This window comes from Geotrypetes seraphini, chromosome 5 (genome assembly GCF_902459505.1).
Source record: "Geotrypetes seraphini chromosome 5, aGeoSer1.1, whole genome shotgun sequence".
In the NCBI taxonomy this organism is placed as follows: Eukaryota; Metazoa; Chordata; class Amphibia; order Gymnophiona; family Dermophiidae; genus Geotrypetes; species Geotrypetes seraphini.
This window is the reverse complement of record NC_047088.1, coordinates 208,535,406-208,551,791: the sequence shown is the minus strand read 5'-3', so window position 1 is coordinate 208,551,791 and position 16,386 is coordinate 208,535,406. Positions and strand designations below refer to the sequence as shown.

The following is a 16,386-nucleotide window of genomic DNA, read 5'->3' as shown; positions in this document are numbered from 1 at the left end:
GAAAGTCTCGATTATATCTCCTCGTAGTCTCCTCTTCCCAAGGGAGAACAATCCCAGTCTCCTAAGTCGTTCCTCGTATTCCAAGTTCTCCATACCTTCAACCAGCTTCGTTGCTCATCTCTGCACCCTCTCCAGCAGTTTTATATCCTTCTTTAGGTCGGGATACCAAGGTAAAATTATGTTCTCACCTGTTAATTTTCTTTCCTTTAGAAGCAGCAGATGAATCCAGACAAGTGGGGAATAGCTCACATCGACCAGCAGGTGGAGATAGAGAAACTGATTAACCGTTGGCCTTATAGCCCGGTATTCTCTCTGTCCATTCAGTTATGCTCCTTGCCCAAGCATCCCGAGATAGGAGAATGAGCAGCTTAAAAAACTTCTTTCCAGTATCAAACGCAACAATGAGACATTACTGAACAACTACCAACAATAACTCAATTGGAAAATAAACAAAGACTGCCCCCGAACACCTATATAGAGATTGAAGTTAAAGGGTGGGGCTCTGGATTCATCTGCTGCTTCTAAAGGAAAGAAAATTAACAGGTGAGAACATAATTTTACCTTCCTTAGCAAAGCAGCAGATGAATCCAGACAAGTGGGATGTAGCAAAGCAAAACTTAAATCGGGTGGGAAGTTAATGCCGCTTCCGCAATCACTGAAGCGCCAAAACTAACCTCCTCACTGGCTGCCACATCTAACCGGTAATGCTTTGAAAAGGTATTTCTCGACGACCAAGTAGCCGCCCTGCAAATCTCCTCTAAGGAAAGACCCCCGGACTCCGCCCATGACGTAGCTAAAGCCCGAGTTGAATGAGCACGAAGTTGCTCTGGTACTTGCTTCCCTGTCAACAAATAAGCCGAAGCAATCGTCTCCTTGACCCAACGCGCAATGGAAGCTTTCGACGCGGCCATTCCTTTGTTTTTCCCCGCGAACAAAACAAAGAGGTGATCCGACCGGCGAAAGTCGTTAGTCACCCCCAAATAATGTAGAATCATCCGGCGCACATCCAGGAGACGCAACAACGAGTACTGCTCCCCCCAATCTTCCTTCCGAAAGGCCGGGAGGAATAAACACTGGTTCATATGAAAGGAAGACACCACTTTCGGCAAGAAGGACGGTACTGTTCGAACCGATACACCAGCATCCGAAATCCGCAAAAAAGGATCCCTACAAGATAGCGCCTGCAATTCAGACACCCGTCTTGCCGAAGCCATAGCTACCAAAAACACAGTTTTCAAAGTGACATCTTTTAGCGTAGCCATGGATAAAGGCTCAAAAGGCACCATTCGTAACCTCCCAAGGACCAGCTTAAGACTCCATGAGGGACACGGTCTCTTCATAGGAGGTCTAATATGGTGAACTCCTTTTAAAAATTGGACTACATCGGGCTGTGATGCCAGCGCCAAACGAGAAATCCGGCCCCTGTAACAAGCAATGGCCGCTACCTGAACCTTCAGAGAATTATAGGCCAACCCTTTAGCTACGCCCTCTTGCAGAAAGGAAAGAATAGCCGATAGAGACGCCCGAAAGGGCGAAATCCCGTGCCTCCCACACCACGAGTCAAAAACTTTCCAGACTCTAGCATAGGAGGTAGACGTGGAAAGCTTCTTTGCTTGAAGAAGCGTGGCAATCACCTGCTCAGAATAACCTCTATTCCTTAGCCGTGACCGTTCAATAGCCAGGCCGTAAGACCAAAGTGGGACGGATCTTCTATGGAGATTGGACCCTGAGTTAGTAAGTCCCGAGTCACCTGAAATTTCAAACGATCGCCCGCATATAGTTGCATCAGATCTGCGTACCACGGACGACGTGGCCAATCCGGAGCTACCAGGATCACCTGTCCCTGAAAGAGAGCGATGCGTTGTAACACCCGACTTATCATCGGCCAAGGAGGAAATATGTATAGGAGGGAATTTGGAGGCCACGGGAGAGATAACGCGTCTACCCCCTCCGAGTTTGGTTCCTTTCGTCGGCTGAAGAACCGAGGCAGCTTTGCATTGCGAGACGAGGCCATGAGATCTATCTCCGGGAGCCCCCACTTTAGGACAAGCATATCGAACGCCTGAGCGGACAGCTCCCACTCCCCTGGATCGAGACGATTTCTGCTGAGGAAGTCTGCCTGAATATTTTCGTGACCCGCAATGTATGCCGCCGAGAGGAGAGGCACATGCGTCTCTGCCCACTGAAACAACAGCCTTGCCTCTTCGGCTAACTGAGCACTTCGGGTACCCCCCTGCCGATTGATATACGCCACTGCTGTGACGCTGTCCGAAAAGATCCTGGTTGGACGATCCTGAATCCTGGACTGAAATGCCAGAAGCGCCAGCCTGATAGCTCTCAACTCCAGCATATTGATCGACCACTGGGCCTCTACCGAGGACCAAACCCCCTGGATCGATGCTTGTAGGCACTGAGCCCCCCAGCCCCGAAGACTGGCATCTGTCGTGATTACGACCCAATCCGGCGTCGCCAACGGCATGCCCCGAAAAAGATTGAACTCGTTGAGCCACCACTGCATGCTGGAAGCCGCTCGAGGAGTCCATTGGAGACGCAGATCGTAATCCTGGGACGCCGGGGACCACCGTGAAAGAAGAGACATTTGCAACGGCCTCATGTGGAACCGAGCCCAGGGTACCACCTCTATAGCCGCCACCATCGAGCCTAGAACCTGTACATAATCCCAAACCCGAGGTCTCGGGGATTCGAGAAGTAGACGAACCTGAGACTGTAACTTCTCTCCCCGCTCTCGGGGTAGAAACACCTTTCCCCGACAAGTATCGAACATCACCCCTAAATGCACTAAGGATTGGGACGGGGACAGCGAACTCTTTGGAAAGTTGATGATCCACCCCAAAGACTGAAGGAGAGAAATCACGCTCTGAGTCACCGACAAACTTTCCTGCCTTGAAGAGGCGCGGATCAACCAATCGTCTAAGTAAGGGTGAACTCGAATCCCCTCCTTGCGGAGAAATGCTGCCACAACCACCATCACCTTTGAAAAAGTGCGAGGAGCTGTTGCCAGACCAAAGGGCATCGCCCGAAATTGATAATGCTGGCCTAGGATCGCAAACCGCAGAAACCTCTGATGCGGGGGCCAAATCGGAATGTGGAGGTACGCCTCCTTGAGATCGAGGGAAGTGAGGAACTCCCCCGGCCTCACCGCCGCAATGACAGACCGAACTGTCTCCATCCGAAAATGACGGATACTGAGAAATTCGTTGACTCGTTTGAGATCCAGCACCGGTCTGAACGACCCCCCTTTCTTTGGCACAATGAAGTAAATGGAATATCTGCCGAGTCCCACTTCTACCTGTGGCACCGGCACCACCGCCCCCAGATCTAGAAGCACCTGAAGGGTCATTCGTACCGAGTCCCTTTTGGTTACCCCATTGCATGGGGACACCAAGAAAGAATCGGCGACGGGAGAGGCGAACTCTAACTTGTAACCGTCTCGAATGATTTCTAGCACCCACTGATCCGACGTGATATTGGCCCACTCCGCTACAAAAGCCGACAGCCTTCCCCCTAAGGGAATAGCGGAGGGAGCCAAGACCCCGTCATTGTGAAGACCGATTTGCTGGGGCACGGGCTGACTGAGCTGAAGGAGGTTTCGCTGCACGAAAGGAACCTTTCTGCGGAAACCTAGGCCTTGAAGAAGAGAAGGAACCATACGTGGACCTAAAACCCGGTTTACCTGTCCGATATCGGAAACGCTGTCTCGAGGTGGAGGATTTCAACGTGGGTCTAGGCCTATCTTCCGGCAACCGTTGGGTTTTGGTATCCCCAAAATCCTTAATTAATTTATCCAAATCTTCCCCAAAAAGCAAACGGCCTTTAAAAGGGAGCTTTATGAGCCGGAGCTTAGACGCTGCATCTGCTGCCCAATTACGGAGCCATAAAGATCTACGAGAAACCACCGCCAGAGACATTTGTTTTGAGGAAGCCCGAATAATATCATATAAAGCATCTGCTAAATATGCCAGACCTGACTCCAAATCAGCCAGTTCTACTGGAACCGAACCACCCGACTCGATTAAATTATCAGTCATTAACTGAGACCACTGCAGACACGCTCGTGCCGCGTATGAACTACAAATTGCGGCCTGTAGAGTGACCGCAGCTACCTCGAAGGACATTTTCAGAGAAGATTCAAGCTTCCTGTCCTGAGTATCCTTTAAAGCAACTCCCCCTTCAACCGGTAAGGTAGTCTTTTTGGTAACTGCGGCCACCAGCGCGTCAACCCTGGGTAATTGAAATTTTTCAAGTTCTTTCTGAGCCACCGGGTACAATAGCCGCATGGCCTTTGCTACCCTCAGACTTGCCTCCGGCGTGTCCCACTGCGCCGTAATAAGTTCCTGCATAGCCTCATGCACTGGGAAGGACCTGGGTGGCTTTCGTGTCCCTGTCATAAGGGGATTGGTGGAACCAGAATTAGCAGCCTCATCTTGCGAGATGTTTAAGCCTTGCAGCGCTTTAGAAATTAATGAAGAAAGTTCTTCCCTATGAAAAAGACGTAGAGCGGACGGATCATCTACTTCCCTACCCGGGGTATCGTCCAAGTCCAATACCTCACCCTCTTCCAGGGAGTCCGGAAGAGATAACGGAGAGACTGGAATAGTATCTCCCTCGTCCGCGGCTGCGAGTCTGCGCTTTTTTGCTACCCGTGAATTTCCGGGAGAAGCCGCAAGAACCGCAGCCGCACACAAAGGTTTGGCAGCAAAACCAGAAGTGGAAGTAGATGGAACCGGACGCTCCGACATACTCATAGGCACCGGCTGAGCAGGCTGCGAGCCCTGCAACATAAACGCTCGGTGCATTAACATTACAAATTCTGGCGAAAATGAAGGTAGCCCAAATCCAGCCAACCCAGTCTGATCCGAACAGAGTAGCGGACCCGCGGCTCCTCCCAGCGTCCCTGACGCTACTACCTCCGCTGGCTTCCCCTCCTCTGTCCCAGCAGTCTGGTGTTTGGCCGACTCAACCACAAGGGAAGGGAAAACCACTTGCGCTTCCCCAACGCGGGACTGAGCCACTTCTGCTGCCTGAGAAGCCTCAGCCGGTGTATCTGAACACCCGGCTGAGCACAGACCTAGCAGTGTCCTTCGCTTACCACAGCGAGAACACCGCTTTGCAGCTTCTGCCGCCATTATCTTTCTGCTCGTTTACAAACCCGCCCTTAACCCGCGACCCCGACCCGCCCCGGTCAACGTCGCAACTCGGTCGGATAGTCGGAACGCGGAGCGGGGAAACAAATATCAGCAGAAGTACTCACCCCAAAAAACGCGACTTCTAAAACGCGAAGTTATGGCTGGCAGTTGTAATTCTAGCTGACCAAACAGGAACAGCACAGTACTAACAGGCTCTGTCTTTTTTTTTTTTTTTTTTTTTATACTGGAAAGAAGACAGCAGAGCCCAATGAATCCCTCAATCCTCCGGAGGGTAGGGTGGAGAAGGGACCTGGGAGGGCCCAGGTGTTCACCTAAAGCCGGCACCGCTCAGCCAGGCACCCCTGTCTGTTAGAAGAGAGCTAGTCTCAACAGCAGACTCAAGTCGCTCAGAAATGCACTCAGTACAGCAAAATCCAGGAGCTAGAGGACTAGCTCACATTCCTGCTGGGAGATAGAGCAAACTGAATGGACAGAGAGAATACCGGGCTATAAGGCCAACGGTTAATCAGTTTCTCTATCTCCACCTGCTGGTCGATGTGAGCTATTCCCCACTTGTCTGGATTCATCTGCTGCTTTGCTAAGGAATGTTGGACACAGTATTCCAAGTGTGGTCTGACCATTGTTCTATAAAGCGGCATTATAACCCTCTCTGATCTACTCGTGATTCCCTTCTTTATCATGCCTAACATTCTATTTGCTTTCTTTGCCGCTGCCACGCATTGTGCCGACGGTTTCAGGGTCCTATCTATCAGTAAACCCAGGTCCTTTTCTTGTTCGCTCTTACCCAGAGTTGCACCTGACATTTTATACTCGTGTTCCCTGTTCTTTCTGCCTAAATGCATTTCTTTGCACTTTTCCACATTAAACTTCATCTGCCATTTCTCTGCCCATTTCTCTAACTGACACAAGTCACTCTGGAGTTCCTCGCTATCCTTCTGAGATTTGATTGCCCGGCATAGCTTTGTGTCGTCTATAAACTTGATGATCTTACTGGATGTTCCTTCTTCCAGGTCATTGATGAAAATATTAAATAAGATGGGCCCAAGTACCGAGCCCAGAGGCACACCGCTAGTCACCTTCTCCCAGTCAGAGAACTTCCCATTTATGCCTACTCTCTGCTTTCTGTTCTCCAGCCATTTGCCTACCCATCTTAGTATATCTCCCTCTATTCCATGGCTTTGTAGAGAAGTCTTTTATGTGGAAGTCCAAGTATATTATGTCCACCGGTTCTCCACTATCAATTTGTTTGTTCACTGTCTCAAAAAACTGAAGTAAATTCATCAAACATGATTTTCCTTTCCTGAAGCCATGTTGACTGGCTCTCATCAGGTCATGTGTATCCAAATGCCGGACTATGCTATCTTTAATCAGTGCTTCAACTATCTTTCCAGGGACAGACGTAAGACTCACAGGTCTGTAGTTGCCCGGTTCTCCTCTTGATCCTTTTTTGAAAATCGGCATGACATTCGCTATCTTCCAGTTCTAATTGACAGATTGGCAAGTTTTTGCAATAGTTCTCCGATTTCAACCTTCAGTTCTTTTAAGACTCTCGGGTGTATTCCATCTAATAAAAGGCGAACTGGACAAGGATTAATTTTTTTATTTATTCAATTTTCTATACCGTTCTCCCAAGGGAGCTCAGAATGGTTTACATTAATTTATTCAGGTACTTGAGCATTAAATGGCTATCTGGTATATACAGATGACTATATGCTCAACTACAGTGGGATTCCTTGATCTCCAACCTTCCTCCCCTAAACCTTAAAAGGTAGCAAGCTTCTCTAGTGATCCCAGCCTATAGGGTCTGTCTGCAAAATGAGGGGTATTTTATTGCTTACCAGACAGCTGACAAAGGACAAAATCCTAACAAACAGGTCTTGCAGAAAAACAGCAATATGAGAATATTTGGAAAGCTAATCCATCCAGCTGCAGTTAACACAGCTGCAAGGCCCACTCCTTATCCCCAGCTCCCTACACAGAAAGTGTTGGAGGGGAGAAGAGGGCATTAGAGGTGACATGATAGGTATTGTGAGGCTATTAAAGGTAAAGTTCAATGTCAAATTAACAGCAAGAGCTGTGACCCTGTTCTAGCATATCTGCGGTATACAAATATGTTTTTATGGTTAACTGTGGTTTTAAAGTATGAAGGAGAGGGAAAATGAGGTGCAGAGGATAGGTGTGTTGAGATGCCCATGTTAAGTCTCCAGTTCTCTCCATAACTCATAAGCCACTGGTACTCTTCACTGCTATCTCCATTTAAAGAGTGTGCACGTGTATAAGTACCATATATACTTGAATACAAGACAAGATTTTTGGGCCCAAAAAATGGGGGTTTCATCCTATATTCGGGTCATCACCAAGTGACCACCAACCCCTTCCCAGACTTGTTAAAGGCCTCTGCCAGCCTGCCGTATGATCTGGTAGGCCGGGACAGGAAGGATCCTTCCCGTCTCCCATCCCGGCCAACTAACAATTTTTCTAGCCCCTCCCCCGTGTACCTTTTTTCACTTTTTTAAATCCCTGCCCTGCGCTGAGCCTTTCTCTCCCTGGATGGCTATCTTAGATCTCGCGGCCAGTGGCGCACCCAGTAGGAGTGAGCTTTTCGAGCTCATGCTGGCCCTATACTGCTCCCTGAATGGCTGCCATCAGTTCTCGCAATAAGAAATTACTGCCTCATCCAGAATGTCTCTCCAACGTCTGACTGAACCTCTACCCCCACAGAGTGACAGATGCACAACTAGAAGGGGGGAGGCAAAAACGCAGCCAGCACCCTACAAGGTACCACTGAGCCTCCTATGGATGCCTGACAGCCTATGCTCTAACCCCTACCAAGCAGTAGGGTGCCTGTCAGCTGCAGATCACTGTTTGCTTCTTCTCCTAACAGGTAGAGCTGCGCCCACAAACAGAGAAGCTCCAAACACCAAAAACTGAAGAAGGAGGAGGGGGGGAGAAAAAGGAAGGGACGCCTACTGCTGGACAGGGGGAGAAGGAAAGAGGTGCTGATGGACAGGGGGTGAAGAAAAAGGAACAGAGGCCTAATGTTGGACAGGGGGAGAAGGAAAGAGGTGCTGCTGGACAGGGGGGGAGGTAAAACAAAAGGAGAAGGGCTGTTGCTGCATAAGGAGAGCAGTGAAGGGGTGGTGGTGGACACAGGGGAGGTAAAAGGAAGGGACAATGGACAGGGGGAGCAGGCAAGGGGTGGTGATGGACAGCCAAGGAAAAAGAAAGACAGAAAGAAAGAAAGCGGCTAAGGAGAGAGAGAGAAAGAAATAAAGACAGACATACACACATATATTCTAGCACCCGTTAATGTAAAGGGCTATAGGACTAGTTTTTATATAAATCACCAACACAAGAAATCCAAAAAGGCACCTATTTTACAAAGGTGACAGAGGTGCCTTAATAAACTAAGTACCAGAACTGGTGCTTGTAGCATGCATATGCTGATGCTCACATTTACAATTTTACAGTTTTAGTGTGTAACCACTTTATAGTGGCAACACTGACAGGCGGTATAATAAATACCTAATAAATAAACAATTACTCCAAATTTGGTATAAATGAGAACATACACCCTACACTTGTCCCGATGATGTGTTTTGTAAAATATATAACGTATTTTTCGCTCCGTAAGACACACTTTATCCCCCCAAAAAGAGAGTGAAAATAAAGGTGTGTCTTATGGAGCGAATACCCAAGCCCCCCTCCCTCCCCCCCTACCACCACCGGTACCTTTTTAAAATTACTGCCATTTAGCATTGTATTCTGAATTCCTGCCCTTTCATCTGGCTGACTCTTCTGGCAGCGTCAGAGACACCACCAAGTCACACACACTTGTGATCACTTCACCACCCTCCCGTGTGCATCATCTGGCATCCCTCCACCCACCTCTCTCCTTCCCTCTTCCTTCATCTATCTTACCTTCAAACTCACCAGTTTTTTTTTGCTCCTGGATAGCGGCAGCGACTTACATGGGTTGCCTGCAGCAGCCCTGGAGCCTTTCCCCCCCACACACACACACATCTGCCAAGTCCCGTCCCATCCCACCCAAAACAAGAAACTGCGTCAGAGAGGGGCAAAACCTGGCTGTGGGAGAAAAAAGTTGCATTGAAGGGGTCGGGATGGTAGCGCGGGGGTCGCACGCGGACAGTTTCTGCGACTTGACACCAGGGACCTCAAAGACAGTTTGAAGGTAGGCAGGGGAGGGGGAAATGCTGGACAGAGGGCAGCTGGGTTGATTGTTCAACTTCTGCGACTTGATGCCAGGGACCTCAAAGACAGTTTGAAGGTGGGAGGGGAGTTGATCGACAGGTTCAGGGGAAAATGCTGGACAGAGGGCTGCTGGTCAGTTTTTCAGCTTCTGCGGCCTCCTATTTGCCTGTCATTGCTCTTGAAGGTGTCCATGTGTTGGGGTTGCCCAGGGGGGGGGCCCTGCCTACCTGCCTGGGGGTGGGGGGCTCTGCCTGCCACTAGGCCTGCCTACCCTGGCCTAGCACTAGACCACCAGAGGGGACAGGGTAAAGAGCCTGTCAGGGAGGGTGGACAGGGTGCAGAGCCTGGCAAAGAGTGTGGGGTTGGGTGCAAAGCCTGGCAGGAAGAATTTGGTTCAGAATGTTTTTTATATCTTTGTTTTCCTCCTCTAAATCTAGGGTGCATCTTAGGGGCAGATGCGCCTTATGGAGCGAAAAATACAGTACCTACTTTATGCCCTGCTCTATCCAAACTATACCCATATAGCACACAATGAGAAGTATTTTAGAAAGAACATCCAAGTCAGAATTGAGATGTCCTGCTCATAATATCCCCTAAAAAGTCCATCTCTCAGCCATTTTTGAACAGAAGAGAGTCAGGATTTCCTGTTCAAAAATACATGAGGATGACGTTCTTAGCTGTTGATTTGGACATTCTCAGCACATCTTCCAAAATGAAATGTCCCAAATATGAATGCCAAAAAAGCAGACATAAAAATGTTTATCTAACATCATTGCAGAAAAATGGCCACAAAGATGTCCCTGCAGAGCAGAAAGACAGCCTAGAGGTCAGTGCAATGTTTTTAAACAATGGGATCCCAGTACAAATCCAACCTTAATTCTTTTATATGTTACTGTGAGCCCCCCAGGAACAGATAAAAATCTAATGTATCTAAAGGTATGCCACTACAATCATGCTTCTAAATTCAGGTACAGTAGATTCTAGGAGGGCTCACTAATTTGTACAGTAATAAGAGTTAAAGTGGGAGTTAAACCTGGGTCCTGTTGTTCCTCTGCACTGACCACTAAGCTACACCTTACCCTTGCATGCTGCTCTATTAGGAGTGGCCACAGTACCTGAAGTTATCATAAAGTCTGGTATCTACCTTCACTTTCACTTTAGTGGGGAAGGAAGTAGAGAGGGGTCAATAACCACTGGGAGATAAGGAGGGGGTGGTCACACTTCATCCCTCCAGTGGTCAACTGCTCAGTCAGGACACCTTTTTGTACCCTGAATTTGTATGAAACAAGTCTCGATAAAAACATCCTTTTTTACCTTAGACATTTCTTCTCATTCCATTATTAATGAAAAAATGTCCTAATTTTGGGCCCACCCAAAACATGTCCCTATTGTGTAAAACATCCAAATTCTGCCTTTTGAAAAATCGCAATTTGGATATTTTCAGCAGATGGATGACTCAAAGTGGCCAAAAAAATCCATCTGCTTCAAAAGTATGTACCAATGTGTTGCTGCCTCATATACCTATACTGCCAAATAACTTTCTAAAATGCCTTTTCCAAATGTCAATCCTTTATAAAATTACTACAAGGCCAATTTTTAAATTTATTGCAAGCATGTTCACGGCCGGTCTCATAGCTAATTCAAAATAAGGCAATTTCTAGAAACAGCTGAATAGGCCCATAAATTAAACAAAGCCTGCTTATGACCAAATCACAGTAGTTGAGATGATTTTATACTCCTCTGCTATAAAGGTCCCTTCCTCAGAACCCATGAGAAAGCAGCACAAGATAATGTTTAGGCATCCATGGGAGCAAACTTAAACCCACTGGTCAGCGATGCACCAGCTTTCACCGAATCTCAGAACCCCACCTCCTCACTTGAACAAAGCCCCTGGATGAGGGAAGGGGCCCACAACCACAATCTAGTAAGCTAGATACTTCAGGAGAAACAGGTGGCGCTAAGGGAAGGCCCTGGCTTCTTCCACACCATTGTAAAGCCCAAGAAATAAATAAGACACTTCTTAGGCATGCATCAGCCTAGAAGGGAGGGTGAGAAAAAGCCAGGTCTCCTCTCCCAGGAGGAAGAGGCCAATGTACAACAGTAGATAATGTAGGTACTTTGTACTTAGTAATTATCAAAGCAGAAACAATGCAAGCAATTGCAAATTACATGCATTAAAGTGTCTGTAATTTGCACCTACACCTACACAGGCTAGTAGTCTGTCTGAAAACTGCATATTATAAAAGCATGTATTATAAAATGGGATAGAAAATTAAATAAATATATATAAATAGATCAGAAAATACTCTTGAGACAAATAAACTAGTCAATACTACATATACTGTGCACAAAACCTGCAAAGAGTGAGCATGCTATAATCAGCAGTATTCAGCTTGCCCTCATAAAGGGGAAAGAAAAGGGGTTATAGGGGTTTTTTTTGAGATTACACATTCATAGCAATTTACATATATATAGATAGAGAGAGAGAAATGGAGGATTAAGTAACTTGCCCAGGGTCACAAGAAGAAGCTGATTTGATCCCACAGCCCCAGGGTGATGAGGCAGGAGTTCTACCACTGGGCCACTCCTCACAGCTGGCACTGTGGTCTAGTAGTGAAGAACACAAAAGAGACCTAAGGGGGCATGGTTTAGGTATTCTCACTAGTGCTGCCCGATTTGCAATTCAAATCAATTAAGCAATTCACTTCGGGTGAATCGATTCAAATTGATTTGTTTTTGCAATAAATCGAACTCACTGATTCAGAGGCCCCCTTGCTAGAGACCCGTTCGGGCTTTCCCTATACCACTGGAATCCTTCCGTCTAATGTAACTTCCGGTGTTGCGAAACCGAAGTTACATCAGAAGCAAGGACTCTGGTGGCAGAGGGAAAGCCGAGCAGACCTCTGCTTGCAGATCGGTAGCAGCAAGGAGATTTTTAATTGGTTGGTTGGCTGGCAGCAAATGCCTGCACCTCATCTTCCCGCATGCTTCCCCCAGAGCCCGGCAAACACCCCCAATCCGCCACTTGCATGCACTGCTCTTGCTGCTACTGCTCAGTGGTGCGTGTCTGCTCTCCCGGGTCCCGCCAGCAGCTGGCCTTTCATTGGCCACCACATGACGGTCAGAGCCCTGCGCACCTGGCACACCGGGCGATGTGGTGGCGCACGGGGGCTCACGAGGAGTGGCATAAGCGCACTGGAAGTGTTGTGGAGATGCTTCTCGCTTGGCTTTTGCAAGGCCGCATCTTCTGTAGCTCGCGGGAAAGCATTTGTCCGCTGTGCGAAACACCCGGAGCTTTTGGTAGGTGCAACATGAGTGTTGCCCTGTGCCAGCCAAATACTGGGCTTCTGTGTTGGGGTCAGAGCTGTGGGGAGAGAGACTTGTTGGAGTTGGTGGACTGGAGAAGGAGAGATGGGGAGAAGATGGATGGGAAAGAGGAACTTGGTGGGGGGAAGATGGATGGTGGGGGGTAGATGGACTTGGGGGAGTTTGTGGACTCCTTTTCTCAACTCCAGCATCCAGCATCTCTCCCTCCTTCTCCACCACCCCAGGTTCCACCAGCTCTCCCTTTCTCTTCCCAACTACCCTCCTATCCAGTATCTCTATTCCCCTCTACACCATCCCTTGTGTACAGCTTCTCTCCCTTTCTGTTTCTTCCCTCCCTAAATCCCATTGTCTACCATCTCTCTCCCTCTCTTGTTTTTAGATCCATTTTTTCTTCTATTCCTCCCCCCATTAAGGTCAACAGCTAGCACTTAACCAGCCAAGCTGAATTTTAATGACTGGTTGGCTAAAGCTAATGGTCAAAGAGACCAGCATGGAATATTGCTACTCCTTGGGTTTTGGCCAGATACTAGTGACCTGGATTGCTACTAGTGACCTGGATTGGCCACGGTGAGAATGGGCTACTGGGCTTGATGGACCATTTGTCTGATCCAGTAAGGCTATTCTTATGTTATGTTCTTTTAGGTATGTCTGTCTATCTGGCCACCTGCCCATACGCCCGATATTCAGGAGGAGACAGCTGGCTATCGACAAATAGCCAGCAGAGAGCCATTCCCGACTGGCTAAGTCCCACTTAATATTAAGGGGATGATGGTTAACTCCTTGGACTACTAAGATAACTTGGTGAATTACAAGAGCCCAGCTTTGTATATGGCACTATCTAAACACATAATTTTATACTAATATTATATTTTTTTTACTAATATTTACTAATATTTAGCCAATTATCCTTTTATCATGACCTAAAGCAAGAATATAACAAATGCTGGTGGAATTTAAGTTATTCATGTTTCATAGCCAAAGGAAATTCTTCACTAACACAAGAAACTGTTAGGGATTGATTTGAAAATAATTGTATTACTGTACTTAACTGTCAAAAAATGGTCATTATTATAGGCAAATTTTCAGCCATCTGGCCTGATTCAAAAAACTATTTCTTATACAGGCACAAAACAGGAAAAGCCCTTTATAAAACAAAACTGCAGTAATTCTTAGCACTGAGGTAGACTACCTGAAAGGCCTACAGGTTTTGACATGCTTTCATTTTGTCATTTTCCAAGTTGCAAATCACTGTACTTCCAAATGCATTTTGTACAAATAAAAGTCATTAACCATACCTACCTACTAGCTCCCAAATTATACTTTTCTACTAACAGAACAAAATAGCAAACATATTTTTTAAAAGTGCATACAAGATGCGATTTTGAGGACAATATGTTTACAGTACAAGTTGTTTGATGAAAATTTCACAACAAATCTCTCTGGTACTCCGTTATTACAAGATACCTTTCCTTCAAGCACTTACAAATCTAATCATGTGCAGAATGCCCTGTTATTCTTTTTTACAGAAACTGTAACTCAAAATATATTAAGGTATGGTTAGACAAAATCGTCTTATACTAAATCTTCCACTTCCCCCCAAAACAGTTCAGCCAAAATTACATTCCAAAAATTTAGCACGATATTCTCTTTCCAAGGGTATTTTGATTTTCAATTTGATGCTGGTTTTAATAGAACTTTCAAACATGTAACAAATATTAGGATTTCTATATGACACATGAATTTTTTTAAGCAAACATAAGTACAGTAATTGTAACTTCACTGAAACCTCTCCAACTGGCCACGTGAGTCTAGCCAAGGACCACCACTGCAGTAAAACAACTTCAAGGAAACATTTAGATCATGGGCATGTTTATATCAGATCTATGTTACCATATTAGAGAGTCTGTCCTCCTAGTAACATTTTTTATAAACAAGATAACATGTCCCAGCCCCGGAGTGCAGGTGTAAACAATCGTTTGCAGGTACAGTATTGCTTTTTCTCCCTAAGCAATCCATTCTCCAGAATTTCGATTCACTTCTATGCAGCGGTTCAAAAGTAACAGCTGACAATCGTCTACTTTTCCCAAACATCAGGTTCTGCCCCAAGATACTCAGACGACGCGCTTCTGGTACCGATTGATATAAAGGAAAGACTAGCGACGAGAACAGTTTGCAGAGAAAGTGACTGGGACAACGGGGGCGGGGGGGGGGGGGGGGGGGGGACACCGATCAGGTGCCTTTAGATCTTACCCCGAGGGCGCTGGAACTGTTTGAGCCGACCCGCCCGGCTCGTCCATTGCTCTAGAAGCCTGTGCAAATCAATCCTGCGCAGTGTCCTCTCTCTCTCTATGACTATAAGCAAAAAATGAAAAGGAGGTTAGTTTTTCACGAACAACGCCATAGCTACTCTTACAGGCAGCAGCTTCCTCCTTTCACCTGTTAAACGCTCCTCGCAATGCCCGTTTCCCTTTCTCTTTTACACACTGTCCCTGCTGCTCGGGCGGTGAATCCGAGTGGCTCACTAGCAGTAAAAAAAAAAAAAAGTACAAACTCAGGAAGGAGCCCGCAGGGCGCCACGGCTCCCGACCGTCGCGAGCCACTGTGGCACGTCTCTCCAGCCACACCTCAGTAAACTTTCTCGGCAGAAACTTGAAACACTAACCTCTCTTCCCACTGCCGCACAAACAGAGCCCGTCTGTTCTTCCCCCACTGCAGGCTGCCAGCCTGCTTCTCCCGCTCTCCTTCGGTCGTTGGCTTCTCTCTCCGCTGCCGCTTTCAAGTCCTGCCTTGACTCATTGGAGCGGCTAAAACTTACCCCCTCCCCATTAGGTATCTTCCACCCCCACCCCTCTCTCCACAGAGCAATACTGTCGGAGCGTTCTGTGCGAGTAGTTTCAGATCGAGCCAAACTGTAGGTTTCGGGGGGGTGGGGGTGGAGAAAAGGACTACAAAGCAACCAACAGCCGCGTCCTCAGCAGAAATCTCAGTTTTTTTGGTTTTTAACCAGTTGCTGTTACGAGTCGAACGGCTTCTTTTCAACAGTGAAACTGGCGGGGAGGCAGGGCTCGGGAAGAGCCCACCAGGTGCCGAGACTGGGGGGGGGGGGGGACGAAGCGGCAAAGGTGCGGCGTTCCCAGCGTGCGCGCGGCCCGTGACTGATGAAGGGGGAGGGTACAATTGCTTTCTCTCCGCGAGAAGCCTCTGCGGTGTAGTTCGCGCTCGCTCACGTTCATTCCTCCGGTTCTTCAAAGGTGCTGAACCTTTATTGAAGTTTAAAAGCTGTGTTTTAAAAACTAAACTATTGAGAGAGCGTATACACTGAGCAAGAGAGGGAGGGCGATGTTCCTGGACAGAGCAGTTACCTTCGAATAATAATAGATCAGCTATAGGAGACGGTGCCTCTGTCAAAAGGAGGCGTTAGGGCAAAGGTGCAGAGACTGTGCCCTGCGGCTCACAAGACGCTCTTCCCTTTTAGCTGGGTCCCTATTCGAAAGGCAGTGATTCACTAATTACCTAAGTGCCTATGCAGTACTGTAGCAGGATGTTTTTTGAGACTTATGTAACTAAAAGTCTTTTAAATACTTTGAGACATACCAAGGACTCCGCTTTATTTACCTGATACAAAGAACTCTTTGTAGGTGAGGCTGTTGGCCAAGTTTAAAGATCCTAGAGGAAAAAT

General features: G+C 47.3%; 1 protein-coding gene across 2 annotated transcripts in view; it reads right to left on the bottom strand.

Annotated features, from left to right (window-relative positions):
• COBLL1 (cordon-bleu WH2 repeat protein like 1) overlaps nucleotides 1-15,830 on the bottom strand; it is a 204,171-nt gene extending 188,341 nt beyond the window's left edge. Inside the window, exons 1-3 of one of the 2 annotated variants that reach the window (XM_033945070.1) lie at nucleotides 15,370-15,830; nucleotides 15,144-15,228; nucleotides 14,958-15,059 (exon numbers count right to left, since the gene is read on the bottom strand). In XM_033945070.1, the coding sequence (XP_033800961.1) occupies nucleotides 14,958-15,004 (47 nt within the window). In that variant the 5' untranslated portion in view covers nucleotides 15,005-15,059; nucleotides 15,144-15,228; nucleotides 15,370-15,830. The remainder of the gene's footprint in view (nucleotides 1-14,957; nucleotides 15,060-15,143; nucleotides 15,229-15,369) is intronic. The other variant, XM_033945069.1, reaches the window with a different exon arrangement.
• Nucleotides 15,831-16,386: the final 556 nt, after the last annotated feature.